General features: G+C 53.8%; 1 protein-coding gene across 4 annotated transcripts in view; it reads right to left on the bottom strand.

Annotated features, from left to right (window-relative positions):
* SSBP3 (single stranded DNA binding protein 3) overlaps positions 1 to 13,957 on the bottom strand; it is a 144,073-nt gene extending 130,116 nt beyond the window's left edge. The window contains exons 1-4 of one of the 4 annotated variants that reach the window (XM_084785587.1): positions 13,472 to 13,957; positions 12,437 to 12,509; positions 12,148 to 12,209; positions 9,598 to 9,682 (exon numbers count right to left, since the gene is read on the bottom strand). In XM_084785587.1, the coding sequence (XP_084641713.1) occupies positions 9,598 to 9,682; positions 12,148 to 12,209; positions 12,437 to 12,509; positions 13,472 to 13,527 (276 nt within the window). In that variant the 5' untranslated portion in view covers positions 13,528 to 13,957. The remainder of the gene's footprint in view (positions 1 to 9,597; positions 9,683 to 12,147; positions 12,210 to 12,436; positions 12,510 to 13,471) is intronic. The other 3 variants (XM_084785588.1, XM_084785589.1, XM_084785590.1) reach the window with 3 other exon arrangements.
* Positions 13,958 to 14,634: the final 677 nt, after the last annotated feature.

Here is a 14,634-nt window from a genome sequence, read left to right as displayed (position 1 = left end):
TTACACAGTGCAGACAGGGCACATGCACATTAGTGCGTGCCCATAAATCACTGGACAGAGGTTGCCAGAAGCAGCTCCCCTGTTTACTCTGTGATACAGTGGTTGCTTTCTTTTCTTCTTCTTCTTCTTCTTCTTCTTCTTCTTCTTCTTCTTCTTCTTCTTCTTCTTCTTTTTTTTTTTTTGTAATTGCCAGCCTTGACCCACTAAGTACATTCAAGATACACTAATGGGTCACAACCATCTACAAAACAATGCTTCACCGTGCTCTGCTACTTGCCATTCTAAGTGCCTGGGCAAGGATCAAATCCTTCTCATTTCTCAGGGAGCGGAGTATTGCTCGCTGATCTCAGGTTTATTCAAGATGCCCCAATCAGCCCCAGAACTGGGGATGGCAGAGGAGGCCATGGAGGAAGTTTCATCCCTCAAGGGTCTAGAGAAGGAAGGGAAGACACTGCGCCTTGACTCAGAGAATTCTCTTCCAAGGCCACAAGTGACAAGTGAGTCAGAGTGTTTCCAAGTTCCTGGAGGAAGAAAGGGATGGTCCTGGCGGGCCTGCCTGTGGGAGGCTGCCGCATTCTAAACCAGCACTAGCAGAAGAATTAGTGGGCAGGCAAACAAAACACCCTTCCCGGATGCCATGGCACCAAGCAGGGCCACAGGGAAGAGCCAGGGGCAGCCGGGAAAGAATGTGTTCCAGGTCCCTGGAGTAGCAGAGGAAATGGGTATGAGTATAGGCTGGCACCAGTCAGGGGCATCCATGTGCCATCTCGTTTCATTCTCGATAGCAACACGCTGATGTGGAGGCTGTGCGCACGATGCCTCAACCCCTATCTCTTACAGTTGCCTGGACCCCAGGGACCCAAAGCTAGTCAACAGGTGGGCAAGTGAACAAAAGGTAAGCCTCACTGGTACATACCTCGCACACGAAGCCCCCCTGCTCCCTGCTATCAATCACTGAACACCATCTGTCAGAAAGCTGGACTTCCCAGAGTCAGGAAGAGCAAGGGCACACGTATATGCAGAGCTTACAATGAGCCTGGCATGAGTGTGCACTTTAAGTATATGCTGTGTGTGTGTGTGTGTGTGTGTGTGTGTGTGTGTGTCTACATAAGATCACATGATAACCCTGAGAGGTATGTTGCTTCATCACTTCTTTACCACTTGAGGAAACTGAGGCACGTAAATTAATTAAGGCGCTTGCAGTCCACACAGCTAGCACGCAACAAGACAGTACAAAGTGTCTTGGATCCTGCTTGGCTACGCAGTTTTGAGAGCTGGGAGAGAATATGAAGGGTGTGTGCATCTTTGTCCTCTGGGCCTTCCTTCTTCTGCTTGGCCTCCCTACGACTAGTGTCACCCAGCTCTACTATCTGCAGCCCTGGCGTCTCTACTCACACGTACTGCTCACCCAGAACAGGAGTTTGCGCACAACCCTTCGAAGCACTGATCACAGTCCTGCCTACCTCCAGCTTGTCAACCAGCAGGCAGGGCAGCTGTCTGGCAGCTATGGACAGTGTCATGTGCTCCTGGCTCATGGTCACCTGGGGTTCACCCCAAGAAGTACCAAGAGACCAAAACAACTTCCTCAGTGTGTCCCTTCACCAGCTGGCTAGCCCCTACGGCCCCTCCTAGGACTCCTCACAGAAGCAGAAAATCAGGTGAGGCCTCAGCGCAGCAGATGGCACAGGACCCTAACCCAGGGACTGCTAGTCTATTCACACCCATGCACATTGACACAGCACCACCAGCCTCCAGGGACAGCTCTCCTGCCTTTCTTTTGGCCACCCACAAAGTGGAGAGCAGAGGACAGGCCTTGTCCGTGTTTTACGGAGCGGAGGACCACAAAGCTAGCACAGGCGTGAGGCTGATATTCAGACCTAGATCCTTGCCAGTGCCACCCACAAGCCCCTGGGCCTCCACATTGGGCTCTGCGGCTGCCCAGGCAGGCGTGGTCCAGGACACTCTGTCCAACACAGATAAGAGGCAGGGACATCTCAAGGGAGCCTTTATCAGTGCCAGTTGTGGTAGGACCCCCCAGCTCTGCCCCCTCAGGAGGGTGCAGGGAGTGAGACAAGACAGCTGGGAGGGAGAGGGCCCTGGAAGAGAAGGGCATCCCTGGGATCGGTCAAGTACCCAGGGTTCTTCCATAAGGGTCAACTTGCTCTTCCTGGAAATGGTGCTATAAAAGAGCTTTCTGAGCAAACGTCAGGACTACAAAGAACAGACTCAGCATGCGCAGGCTGGGAGACAGCCCACTGTATTTATACATAGGCAGCATTGCGCCCCTTCACCCTCCTCACACCCCTGCAGGAACTGCCATTCCCTAGCCTGCAGATGGGGTAGCAGATGAACCCAAAGTCCATCCAGACAGGAAGCAGCAAGCACGCGTGCACATGAAGTTAGCGGCAAGTCCAAGGCACCAGCCAGAGCTCAAACTCAACCAAATCCAGAGGCCTCAAGCCCAGGAAAAGAAAAGGTATGCCACAGAAAGACATCCCTCCGACTCATCTCGCCAAGGCCATGGAAAACCCCATTACCCTAGCAAGTCAAAAACAAACAACCGTGATTGTCTATTTGCTGTAAGCTCCCAGCAACGTATATTAAAGAAGTTTATGTGAATCCCCTAATGCACTTGTGCCGTGGTCAGAATTACTACCGAGCTAAAAAAGATTAATTTTGCTAAATACTCTAAACCCTCAGACAGTATTACAAAGGCTACAGCCAGTGTAACATTTCTGCTATCTGAACTGACAAGCCTCAGTGTGCGCGCGCACACACGCATATGCACACAAACATGCACACACCACTACATCTCCTCTTAAGGGTTAAACACACACTCAGACGGAACACAAGGGCCCAGCAACACTGGAGTGCCCACTGGAGAACCCTCCTCCCTTACAAAACAGAGCTGACCTAAGGGACACAGAACTGGGTGTCTCCCAGCTCCCTCCAAGTGTTGGCTGGCACAGAGCTAACTCTCAGTCCAAGCTTGCAAATGCTTAGCTAACAAAGATGGCATTATGCAAAAGGCTGCTGCGCACTGTGGTCTGGGAGTTCAAATGAAGTGACCACTGCCAAAAACTTTGTTTGGGTCCCCACTATCCGCTCCCCCCTCCCCAGCTCCACCTCCCGCCTTAAATAAAGGGCAAGGATTTGCAATTTGGGGTCTTACAGCCACTTGAAACCCATTACGGTGGCCACATTGCCCGGGTTCTGGCAAAATGCAATTCCAGTCCCTCACTTAATGTTTAATTAGCTACTAACAGAAGAGTCTGGCAGCCTCTGGGGGCAAGAGGACCTCAAGAAGACAGGACAGGAGCCCAAAGAGGGGACTTAAAAACAAAGTATAAGCTGGGGGCAAGGGGGTGGGGGCGGTGGGGAGGGAGAATAGGGGGTGAGGAAGGTCAGGAGTAGGGGGTAGCCGCCAGGGCGCAACTGTGTATATTCTGTTGTTTTTAATCTGCCGCACAAAGGTGCCAAGGGTCAATGCCAAAGACAAGCCTTGAACTTGCCAGGACCTCTGGCCAGATAGCAAGACTGGCTTATCAAAGAGGACAGCACTCCTCCAGTGCCAGCAGCGCCCACAGCCACCCTCTCATCCCCACTTCCTAGTGGGCCCTGGCAGGCACAGCCACTCGGTGCCCAGCAAGAACCTCAGCTCAGCATATCCAAGGAGAGCCTTCTCAAATATCACTCTGCTATTTCAAACCCACCGAGGACACTGGACCCCTGCCACCCGGCCACAAATACCTCAGCTGCTGCCCACACCCACGACTCAGGCACTTTCCCCTCTGCTAACAATCTCTCCCCCAGAAGGAGGTGGGGGGGAGGGGCACACACTGAAAGGAGCCAGGTCTTCAGGTCAGGGAAACTGAGACAAGCGAGGAAATCCGGCCAAGGTCACAGGAACCAAGTCCGCTACCTTGTCCAAGTTCTTCACTGCGGGAAACGGAGTGTAGGCGCTTTTGGAGCAAGAACCCATGAATTTCCTAAAATCGTGAACAAAGTCTCCTTTATGAGGACACATGAATCTTCTAGAAAGGAAAACCTGTAGCTTTTATCACCTCACTTCTGGCAAAAGCAAAGACACACTTCACCGCAACAGACTCCAACTGCCACGGGTCGGGTCTCACCTGGCCCTGTGACTACGCAGGTCTCCTTACGGGGGCTTCAGTGTAAGTCTCTTAAGTCATCTCTTCAGAGATCGGAAAGGGCCACAGACTGGGTACCAGGCACATTCTGGTCAAGTGCAAACATCTCCCGTTTTGTTTTTGTTTTTGTTTTTTGTTTCTTGTTTCTTTTCAGGGGGCCTGCACCACATGAATACAGTCAACATTGACAGGCAGGATGCGCAGGACTGGGAATTTTAGCCTCAGCTCCGGCACCTCCTAGACTTACAAGCAAAATGCCTGGCTGTAGCCTCTTCATCTGTGAAACGGAAGTGAGATTTAATAATAAAACCCAACCAACAAGGCAGCCACCAGGGTCGCATGTCTGAGGTGTGCCACCTGAGGCTGCCCTGATAACTCCTGGCAGTGTTCTGTAGCACCTGAGGGCCACTGTGGGGCCGCCCTACTCTGCTCTTTCCTTGCTACCACATAACAGCTATTACAGGAAGAAGAGGACCCAGAGGTCTGCAGAGGCCCCCAAGATACTTCTCTCTGTCCACAGACCCATCCTACAGCTCCACACAAGGAAGGGACCAAAGCAATTCTGGACCCAGAGTACGAGACACAAACGCCTGGGAGGGCCAACTTACAAAGGACAAGAACAGATCACCTAGAGAAAACCCTGAGGTGAACTCAGTGGAGTCTTGTGGGTTTTCCTCATCACTCTTAAGAAGAGTTGTTTAGCCTGGGGTGAACAGCAAAGAAATCACACAGGGACCCAGCCGCGGATCCTGCAGCCTCAGGTGCTCGGGGCAAGCAAAGCCGTTCTCAGAAAAGTCCGCTGTAGACACAAAACTGCTGTCACTCCATGTACACGCGGAAAACATCAGGGTGTTCGGGCTTCTAAATGAGCCAGGAAAACCCAGGCCGCCAGGTGTGGGGCGGAAAATAGACAGTGACTCAAATAAAAACCCACCAAATCAAAGACAGCTTAAACGCCCCTTGCTCTGACTCACTTGGTTCATTCCAGGATCCACACATCTGGCCTTGCCCTGGGAGGGGTCTTAGTGATCACCCAACCCCCTGGCCCTGCCTATCTTGGAAAGAGATGACCAGCCAAGATGACAGTCTCACCCAGTATAATGGCCAAGACCCACACCCTCTCTGTGAGCCGGGGAGCCTCCTCCCTGCCAATAGGTAATCCCAGACACTTTTTCCCATACTTTCAGAATCTATGAGTCTCCTTGGCTCAACCACCCAGGGCCAGGGAACACTCTTCACCCCGTACATGTCTAAGAAGGACTTGGACAGCTAGCTAACTGACATTAAAACTGCCGCTTGCTCAAGATCCCAGAACTTAGGCTGGATTGATGGCTGGAAAGATGGTTCAGAGGTTAAGAGCACTGGCTGCTCTTCTGAAGGTCCTGAGTTCAATTCCCAGCAACCACATGGTGAATCACAACCATCTATAATAAGATCTAGTGCCCTCTTCTGGTGTGCATGCAGGTATAACACTGTATATATAATAATAAATAAAATTTTTTTTTTTTAAATCCCAGAACTTGTCATCTAAAGAGCATCCCACAATAGTCTATGAACTGCCCTGGCCCAGGTTATCCCTCTCCCCAAAATCACCTGTGTTCCTCCGCTTACTTCACTCCCTTCTCCCATCAGCATGTGCTTACTATGTAGAAGGCCTCAGGGGAGCTACAGAGATAAATAGCTCCCAGCCTATGCCATGGTAAAAAAAAAAAAAAAAATTACTGAGCTGTAGCTGGAAAGGCAAATCTAAAAAGCTAGCCAGACTCGTGCAAGCCGAGTGATGCCTACTGCAGGTCTGGGCCATGTGATGGTGTTAGCCGTGAGCTGCGTGCACACTCTAACTCTACCGCTGTGATTATCCACTCCGTGCCTCGGTTTCTTCAGCTACAAGACGGAGGCAGCAGCATGCCTCCTCTGTCCGAGGCAGGGGCAGGGTAAGTGACCAAGTCCAGTCATTAGCACACAGCCAGATTTGTGGCAAGTGTGACATGCTGCGCAGGTGACTTTTACAAGACACTCAAATGGAAGGATCGGCAAATACAGAACCTGGGCACAGGTGTCCTCGATTGCGAGCATGGCGGCTGATGCCTATGACCCCTGCGTCTCAGGAAACTGGGCGGGAGAAGTGAGAATCACAACACGGTAAGGGCCAGTCTCACACACATACAAAAAAGTTCTCCTCCAATGAGAACTCAAGAAAACAGAGAAAAACACATTCTAGCCCAAGGAGAGGACCAGTAGGAAGCCACTGGGGGCCAGCGTGACGGCTCAGCAGGTAAGAGTGCTTGACACACCTGAGGTTCAGTGCCCAGAGAACTGATTCCTGAAGGTGACGCTCTGACCTCCACACAGGCAGGGTGGTGCACCCACCTAGGCTCACACATCATATATACACAAAATAAATATAATAAGCCACTGGAATAGTCTTAGGAAGATGGCTAGCTCAGTGAGCCGTGGGAATAGAGACTCTAGATGAAGAAATGAGAAGAACAAACAGAAAAGCAACGTAATTGCCTGGAGTATCTCTTCTCTTCCTTGCGTTTGCAGTGCTAGGGAAAATCCCAGGGCCTTGCGACAGCAAACCTTTAATCCCAGCACTCAGGAGGCGGAGGGAGGCAGAGCTCTCTGAGTTCAAAGCCAGCCTGGTCTATATAGCAAGCTCTAGGCCAGCCAGACCTACATAGTGAAACCCTGTCTCAAAGAAAAGAAGAGGAAATGTCCCCACTCAAACGCATCGTTCCTTCTCCCTTGTGACTTGACTCAGGTCACACACAGGACACATCAAATTGATCCCAACTTAAGGCAAAAGGGCCGTGAGCTGCAAACCTCTGAATCATGGGCCCCCAACTAGGATGACCTCATCTCTTAGCAGCATCTTCTAAATGTCATGCCAAGCTCAGCGATCTGCGGGGTTTGACTGCCGTTCCCTAACGAGTCACCGGCTGCAAACTAGCATACACATTTCTACCACTGCCACCTTGCTCCCAGATGAAAGACCAAACCACAAACTGCCGGAGAGAATCTCAATGCTACTTAACTAGAGTGCCAAAGCTGATTAAAAAGCATTAGCTTCGGGCTGGAATGAAAGACAGCTCAGCGGTTAAGAGCATTTACTGCTTTGCAGAGGACCCGAGTTCAGTCCCAAGCACCCACCTCAAGAGGCTCAAACCGTATACAATTCCACCTCCAGCAATCTGATGCCCTCTGACCCTTAGGGTACCTTTATGGACATGGTGTGCATTCACTCGTGTGTGCAGGTGTGCATACGTATAATAAATAAGTAGCTGGGGATAGTGTCATGCCTTTAATCTCAGCACTCAGGAGGCAGGGGCTAGCCTGGTCTAGTGACTTCCAGGACAGTGAGGAATACACAGTGAGACTCTGTCTCTAAGTAAATAAATAAATGAATAAATAAACATGCTAACTTTAAAAAAAAATTATCATTAGCATCTATGATTTCCTGTGAAAGCATATAAATGTCTATCAAAGACTGGCTTGAGGAATTTGAGGGTGTAACTCAAGTGAGAGAATGTTTGCCGGACACATGCAGGGCCCTGAGTGTGATTCCCGGCCTAAGGGCAGGGGATTCTGAAGCAGGTCCTCCCGGCCTCCCTTCCTTCTCTAAAATGAAACCATCTGCAATGTAGTCAGAGACTAGCAAGGTAGGTTTGGCTATTTGTAGTTATAGCTCTGCTAAGGTAGAGAGGGGAAGGTAGGTCAGTTCACTGACGATTTTCACCTGGCTGCTGTACCTGTCCGTCTCCCGCAAGCTCCAGTTCCGTGAGGCAGCCTTTTACAACTGAAAACTCCAAGTAGCACCGCCCAGCTTCTTTTTCTCACGCCTCGAGAGGACACAAGAACTGGCCCCGTACCTGAGCATCCTACTCCGAGGGCATTAACTTGCCAGTCATAACAAAATCCCACCGCATTAACTCCCTGGGAAGCCAGTGAGCTCTAACCCGTTACAGAAGCCATTTTTCACCACGACTACCCCCACGGCATCGAAACTGACCAGCTATGGAATTCGGGTGGGATCTGGTCTCCTAGCCCAGTTTCAAGCTCAGCATGCAGAGCAGGCAAATGTCCTGGCCAAGAAGATGGGTCCTGAGGCTGCTTATCAGTTCCTAGACCTAGAATATGAGGACTGTTCCTACCACACAAGCCCAAACAGATCTCCTACTGTGTGCCTGCACACATGTTTGCCACAAACATCTACACACACACAATCAGCTGCAGTGCCTACTGGAAGCAAAAACCCGGAAATGGTGGAAGACATCCAGGCACTGCCCTTTCCTCACTCCATTCTTCCCTGACATAGGTGAGCCACCTGGTTCATCACATCATAAAGTCTGGCCAGCCGAAACCCGTTTTTAGCTCAGTGTGCATTAAAACAAACAAACAACAAACACAAAAAACAAAACCCAGCATTGCCGTGGAAGGCGAGCATCACAGGTACCTTCCTTGTAATGAGTCCATGGACCTTACATTTATCCAGATAGAAGACCCTACAGCCTGGTAAAATTTAACTATTTTCAAAAGAAAAGTTTGAGCTCATCATGGTGGCTAGCCCAGCACTTGGGAGATAGGCTTACTAAAAATTCAAGGCCAGCCTAATCTACATACTGAGTTCTAGGCCAACCTGGGCTACAGCACTAGATGCTGTCTGGTGCCCCATCCTTGCTCCCCTCAACCCCAGGTGGACTGGTAAGATTGGTGAGCGGGTAACAGTGCCTGCCACCAAACCTGAGGACTTGGCTTTGAGCCCCAGAACGCACATGGTGTGGAGATAAAACTGAGACCCGAAGGTTGTTTTCTGACTCCATTCTCACGCTGTGTCACGGGTAAGTCCGATTCAGATGTGAGTGTGCACACAAATAAATAAATGTAACTTAACAGAGAGTACTTGGACAAAGTCGAGCGAGTGAGCCTCGCACCTTACAGTACACAATACCTGAGGGGAGTAATATGGGGTCCCCACACTGCGTGTGACATATACACACTGAAAAGACTGCGAAAGTCCACTCCAGCACGCTGCTGCTCGACCACCCCTTCTAGCCTGAAACACAAGTTTCACGATTCCTTCCCATCTTTTTGGTTGTGGTCACTTTTTCCTTAAGCCAACGCTAGCCGGGCTCAGTCCTCCGTCTCCTCCCAGCTAACTCTTAACAAAAAACCCCACAGGGTTCTGAGTCTTCAAATGCTCTTTCATTCTCCAGATGGGTATCTAACTGCAAAATAACGAAATATTGTTCCCCAACTTAAAACACCGGGGCGGGGAGGAGGGTCCGGGCAGGCAGGCCGCAGAGGCAGGTGGGCAGAAGCATGGATATGAAGGCGAGAAGGAGAAAATAAAGTGCCAGTTGGCTGTGCACTTGCTTTTGATACTAAGGAAGTTAGAGCCAGCCAACCCTGTAATTATTGCCAGGATTAAAAAGTTGTTACTCACATAGTCATGAAAGGCTTTCGCTTCACTTGAATGTTCACAAGTGTCTCTCCTTTCAGGAGCTGCACAGTAAAGGTCCCAAAATACGCTGCGAATAGAAAAACAAAGTGAGCTCAGGTTACTAATTATTACTTGTGGACACAACGGGGAGGGAGGGCAGGATGCACGCACGGTACAGCACCAGGTCTCCCAAGCCTGCTTGAGAGCAATGGACAAACTCAGCCCGCAAGACAACTGGACGCAACCTCTCTCCCGCCCCCGGGCGAGCCTGTAATGGTCTCCCATGCAGGCAGCTCCCTGGCCTGGGTGCCTGACATCAGTGACACTCCTGGGGAAGCACAGCTGGCCCATGGGTGTCCACATAGAAAATTAGACGAGAGTCTGCCCGTCCTGTCTGTGTCCTTTTTGCCACCCCAAACCAAAATGGCTGCAGCACATTGTAAAAAGGTTAAGTCGTCAAAAGTCAGGGCCCAGCTATGATTCATCCCAGGCAATCTGGGTGACTCTGGTAATGAAGGGAACCTTATGGGTTCTTAATCCCGTAGCCTGCACCCCCACCTGTCTGTGAGCCAAAGAGGAAGGAGCGCTGACAACCAAGAACGTATTCCCTCTCACTGAGCAGAAGGGCCTCTCCAGACAGCACCCCTCCGATACAGAATAAGGGGAGCAGTTCAGAATGGGGGGGGGGGGGTAACAGAATAAGGGGGCAGGAGTGAGCACAGGGCCAGGGTATGGCACTCCAGACTGTAATTCTAATATGGTCACTCCAACAGTCCATAGTCACAAGAACACACAAGTTCTGTGCTGACTACGAGAATGCTACCCAAACACAGGCAGAGCCTTAGAAACACTCTATACCAGAACCAAGGCCCAGCCAGAACCAGCTTGAAGGGCACAGTGGACACTGGAACTGAGGTCCGATCTGACTTTGTGGTTCAGCTCTGCTGGCCCTGTCACATGGAGCTCCACTGGCACCACAGGACAATCACTACCCTCCAGGTATACGCCTATAACAAAACCCACCGCCACCTCAGGGGCCCCAGGAAACAGGCAGCATTTTGTTCAGTGCCAAGCCACAAGGCAAACATTCTAACAAACCAGACTACAGCCACTCACGGCCACTACAACCTGAGCCCAGTACAACCAACCTTCCATTCCTGGAACAAGAACGAAAAGCTGTGAGAAACTCCAGGAGCAACAGAGAAACCAGGTCTTTGCACAGCTGCGGGGCGGGGGTGGGGGTGGGGCTGGGGACCATCTTCCCTCCCGTACAACTGCCCCCTGAGCACTCCACACAGCCAAGACTTCAAGACACCAAATTCCCAGCACCTTCGGAATAACTTTCACTAACGAGCCCATGTTTCTACAAGATCCAGGCCGGTCAGAAATGCCAATCAACCCCGTCAACACACTCACCCCCAAACAGCCAACCTATCACCCACTCCCGCAGGTGGAATCCTTGCACCACACCAGCCGCCTCCTCCGACCAGGCAGTTGGGAGGTTGGCAGAAGTCATTAAAAACTCATCTGCACAGGTTGGAACAGACACTGCACCCTCCCGCTGTTCAAAGAGCCCTGAAACAGTAACCTGAGCCTGCAGTCAGGTAAGCGCTAACATCCCAACACGACACACGGCATTTGCCTCGGACTCCCAACAAAATATCAAAAGCCACCCAGCCTCCTTTTCAAAAGGATGGGAAAGATTCCACCAATCAGTCCCACAAAACACCCAGGTCACACACTCAAGACAGCTTGCTGAAGGCTCTGACCCGAAGCTTCCCTCCTGCCTGCAGGAAAGACCACAGGCTGCTTAGGCCTAGAGAGAGGATCACAGATAAGGAGAGCCAGCCCTGAACAAGCTGAAGGCATCCTGCCAGGCCACCTCTGGCTGGTTAAGGTTCTTGGTAAAATAAGGCTTTGTGGTTGCAGGGATGCTGGTGGGGGGGGGGGGGGAGGTAGGCAGAGGAAAGGAAGGTCCAGTCAGTCTGAATCAGTGTTGTTACAGGAAGTGTAGCCCTTCTCGCTTCTCTCAGGGTCCCTGGGAAAGGCCCAGGAGATGTCTCTTAAGGTTTGGCTTTTTTGCCTTTTTTTTTTTCTTTTTTTAAAACGGAAGAAAACATAAGGGACAGGCCAGTTGCAGAACAGACCTGGTGTCCCCTCCACCCGCCCTGCCCCCACTCCTCTAATTAAAGCAGTATGCAGGATTGACAAAAAGCCCTTCTAGCTCTTTCCGAGCCCCCCTGCCTAGTGCCCCAGAGTGAGATGGAAAAGTAAGACATTTCTACCCTGGCATAGAAAAATTTAGTCAGTTCCCCACAGGCAGGGAAACATCAGCAAAAACTTCAGGGAGCCGCCTCTTCTGCCTTCTCTTCTCGTCCTTACCAAGCCTGGTCAGATCACCCAGAGGTGCCCTGCCCGGCGCAAAGCAGAGACTAAGGGAAGAGGGGCCTGCTCCAGACCCTTGTCTTTGTTTGCTTGGACCTGGGCCTCAGAACAAAACACACACACACACACACACACACACACACACACACAACTATCACACAAACTTACCACCACCACGAGTGCAGAAACCCAGGCGGTTCTCCCAGTGTGATGTTTTTTTCCCATCGAATCTAGAAAAGAGGGAGTGGAGGCAGCTTTAGAAAGGCAGAAAAGAGGGGGGGGGGGCCCGCAGGGCCTTCCCCAGCCAAAAGGCTGTGAAGACCAACTAACAATAAATGCCAAAAGGTGATAAAAATTCAAAATGGTGGCCACAGTGGCTGCTCCTGAAAACAAAGGGTCTAAGAATAGTGGGGAGGAAGGGGTATAAAGAAACTGGATGCTAAAGAGTCCCACTCACCTCTGATAAGAAGGTCTGTGCAGATTTCTGTGCTCCTACGTGCAGTAAATATTCGTAGACGTATAAAGCTAACCTGGAAAGTGAGCAGGGACAGAGAGAAAGAGAGAGAGGGAGACGGAAGGGTCAGATCACACTGAGGCTCGCTCTGGACCTTTGCCAGTGACTCTGAGCCCCTCCAGGTCTGTGCCATCCCATTGTGGCCATGACAAGAGGTTGAGTACCTATCACCCGCGAGACAGGATCCGGGTCAGAACAGCTAGTGGGTGGGTACCTCAGACATGCTAGGGGAGGGAGGGAACGGTCCCCAAACTTGAACTTCGAAGTGGCACTGGGACCAAACCCACTTAGGTCTCGCAGCAAACTCGAAAGCCACAAGAGCCTTGAGCCACCCAGCCCACTTCAGCTCGCTGCCTTAGCCCAGCTTCGGGGTCCGGGCAGACTCAGCCCCAGTCCCGGTACTTGGCGCGCTCTGGAGAGGGCAGCAAAGCGCCGCCCTCAGCATCTCCCCCCCCCAAACAACTGTCCCCCAAGCCTGGGGCCAGGCCGGCGCCGCCTGCTCAGCCCAGCCAGGCGCCCCGGAGCGCACTGGGCTGGCGGCGAGGCCGCTGGCTGGGAAGGGAGAGCGCTCCCGGGCAAACAAAGCCCCCGGCACGCACTCCTCACGCCGCTGGCGGACAAAAGGAGCCCTTCGGGGCTGCAGAAAGCCACGCGCCCCCTGCCCGCACTCGGTGGGCAAAGTGTGGTCCCCGCGCCCAGCCGGCCCAGCGCACCGGCTCACAGTAGGACCTCGCCCACCCTCGTCGCGGGGCCCCGCGCCCGCTCTGCCGCGCGTCTACCAACTACCCTCGCCCGCCGCTGCCCTGCCGCCCCTTCAGGGTGCCCCAGTCTCAGCCGGCGCCCAACAATGGGCTCTCCACGCCGCCGCCGCCGCCGCTGCGGGAGCAGAGACCCGGCCCCGGGGCACAAGGCATCGCGACCCCCGCGCCCACCTGCCTCCCGCCGCCCGCGGCGCGGCCCCACTCGCGAGAGGCTTACTTTTCCCGAGCCTGCCCGTCCGAGGGCACCGCCGAGCCTTTGCCTTTGGCAAACATGGCTTGCAGAGAAGAGGGCGCCGAACCCGCCGCCGCCGCCGCCGCTACCGTCCGGTCTCCTGAGCTGCCCTGCTCCCGGCCCCCTCCCGGCGCTCGCCCGCTCGCTCGCACTCCGCTCGCCGCGCTCCCTCCCTCCCCGGCGCTGGCTCCGCGCTCTTTCCAGCTGTCAAAGCGTCAGCCCCGGCCGCGGCCCCATCGCCCTGGAACTCCTCCCGAGCCGGCTCGGCCTGAGCTGTGCCGCCGCCGCCCGCCCGAAGCCTGCAGCTCGCTTGCTCGCTTGCTCGTGGCCCGCGCGCCCGCCGCCCAGCTCCGCCTGCGCCGCCCTCTGCGCCTTCAGCACCGCTGCCGCTGCCGCCGCCGCCGCTGGTCTACTTGGAGCTCAACCGAACGTGGCTGCCCCGACAGGAGCGCGGCGGGCGTCCACGCCCCACGACGGACGGCCGCGGCGGCCAATCGGCGCGCGGGGGCGGGCCCGGAGGCCGGGAGGGACGCCTGTCAGCGCGGCCGCGCCAGTCCCGCTGCGCCTCCTCCGCGAGCCGCTGCCCGCTAGTGCGCCGGCCGGGGGAGCTGGGGGGCTAGCCCTAGCGCTGGGGTGGGGCGGCGGCGCGAGGGGGTTCAGGCCTGCACCGGAGCACCCTGCCGGCGCGGCGGGGACTGGGCGCTGCGGCAGCAGCCGCGGGGAGAGGCGCGGACCCCGGCTGGCCAGGCGCGCCCCTTTCCGCGTCGGCCTGGCCCCCAGTGCCCCCGCCCTCCCCGCGCTGATCTTGCCCTCTGCGGACCAGGACCCCAGCCGGCCTTGCTCCCCGCCCCACCCAGAGCAGCCTGCGCCCAGCCCTGCTTTGCTAACCGGGGGGCTGCACGCGGAGCTGGGCAGCAGAAGCTGGCGCCAAAGCGCGCGGCTGCTTCTTTACTAGATCGTTAAAATACTTTGGGAAACCCCAAAGTGGAGCGGCGCGAAAATGGCCCTTGGCGTGCCCCGGGCAGGCTGCTGGAAGGGATAGGGGTTCTTGGACTAGAAGGAAGGAGAGTGATTTCTCCCAAATTTCTGAGGTTTGCTAGCCCTGGCAAGTTAGCCCTTCGCTTTCTCCACGGGAGTGGGTTCCGTTT

Source organism: Acomys minous, assembly GCF_964271855.1.
Source record: "Acomys minous genome assembly, chromosome: 6".
In the NCBI taxonomy this organism is placed as follows: domain Eukaryota; kingdom Metazoa; phylum Chordata; class Mammalia; order Rodentia; family Muridae; genus Acomys; species Acomys minous.
Note: the sequence above shows the minus strand (reverse complement) of the source record. Positions and strands in the feature narration are given on the sequence as shown.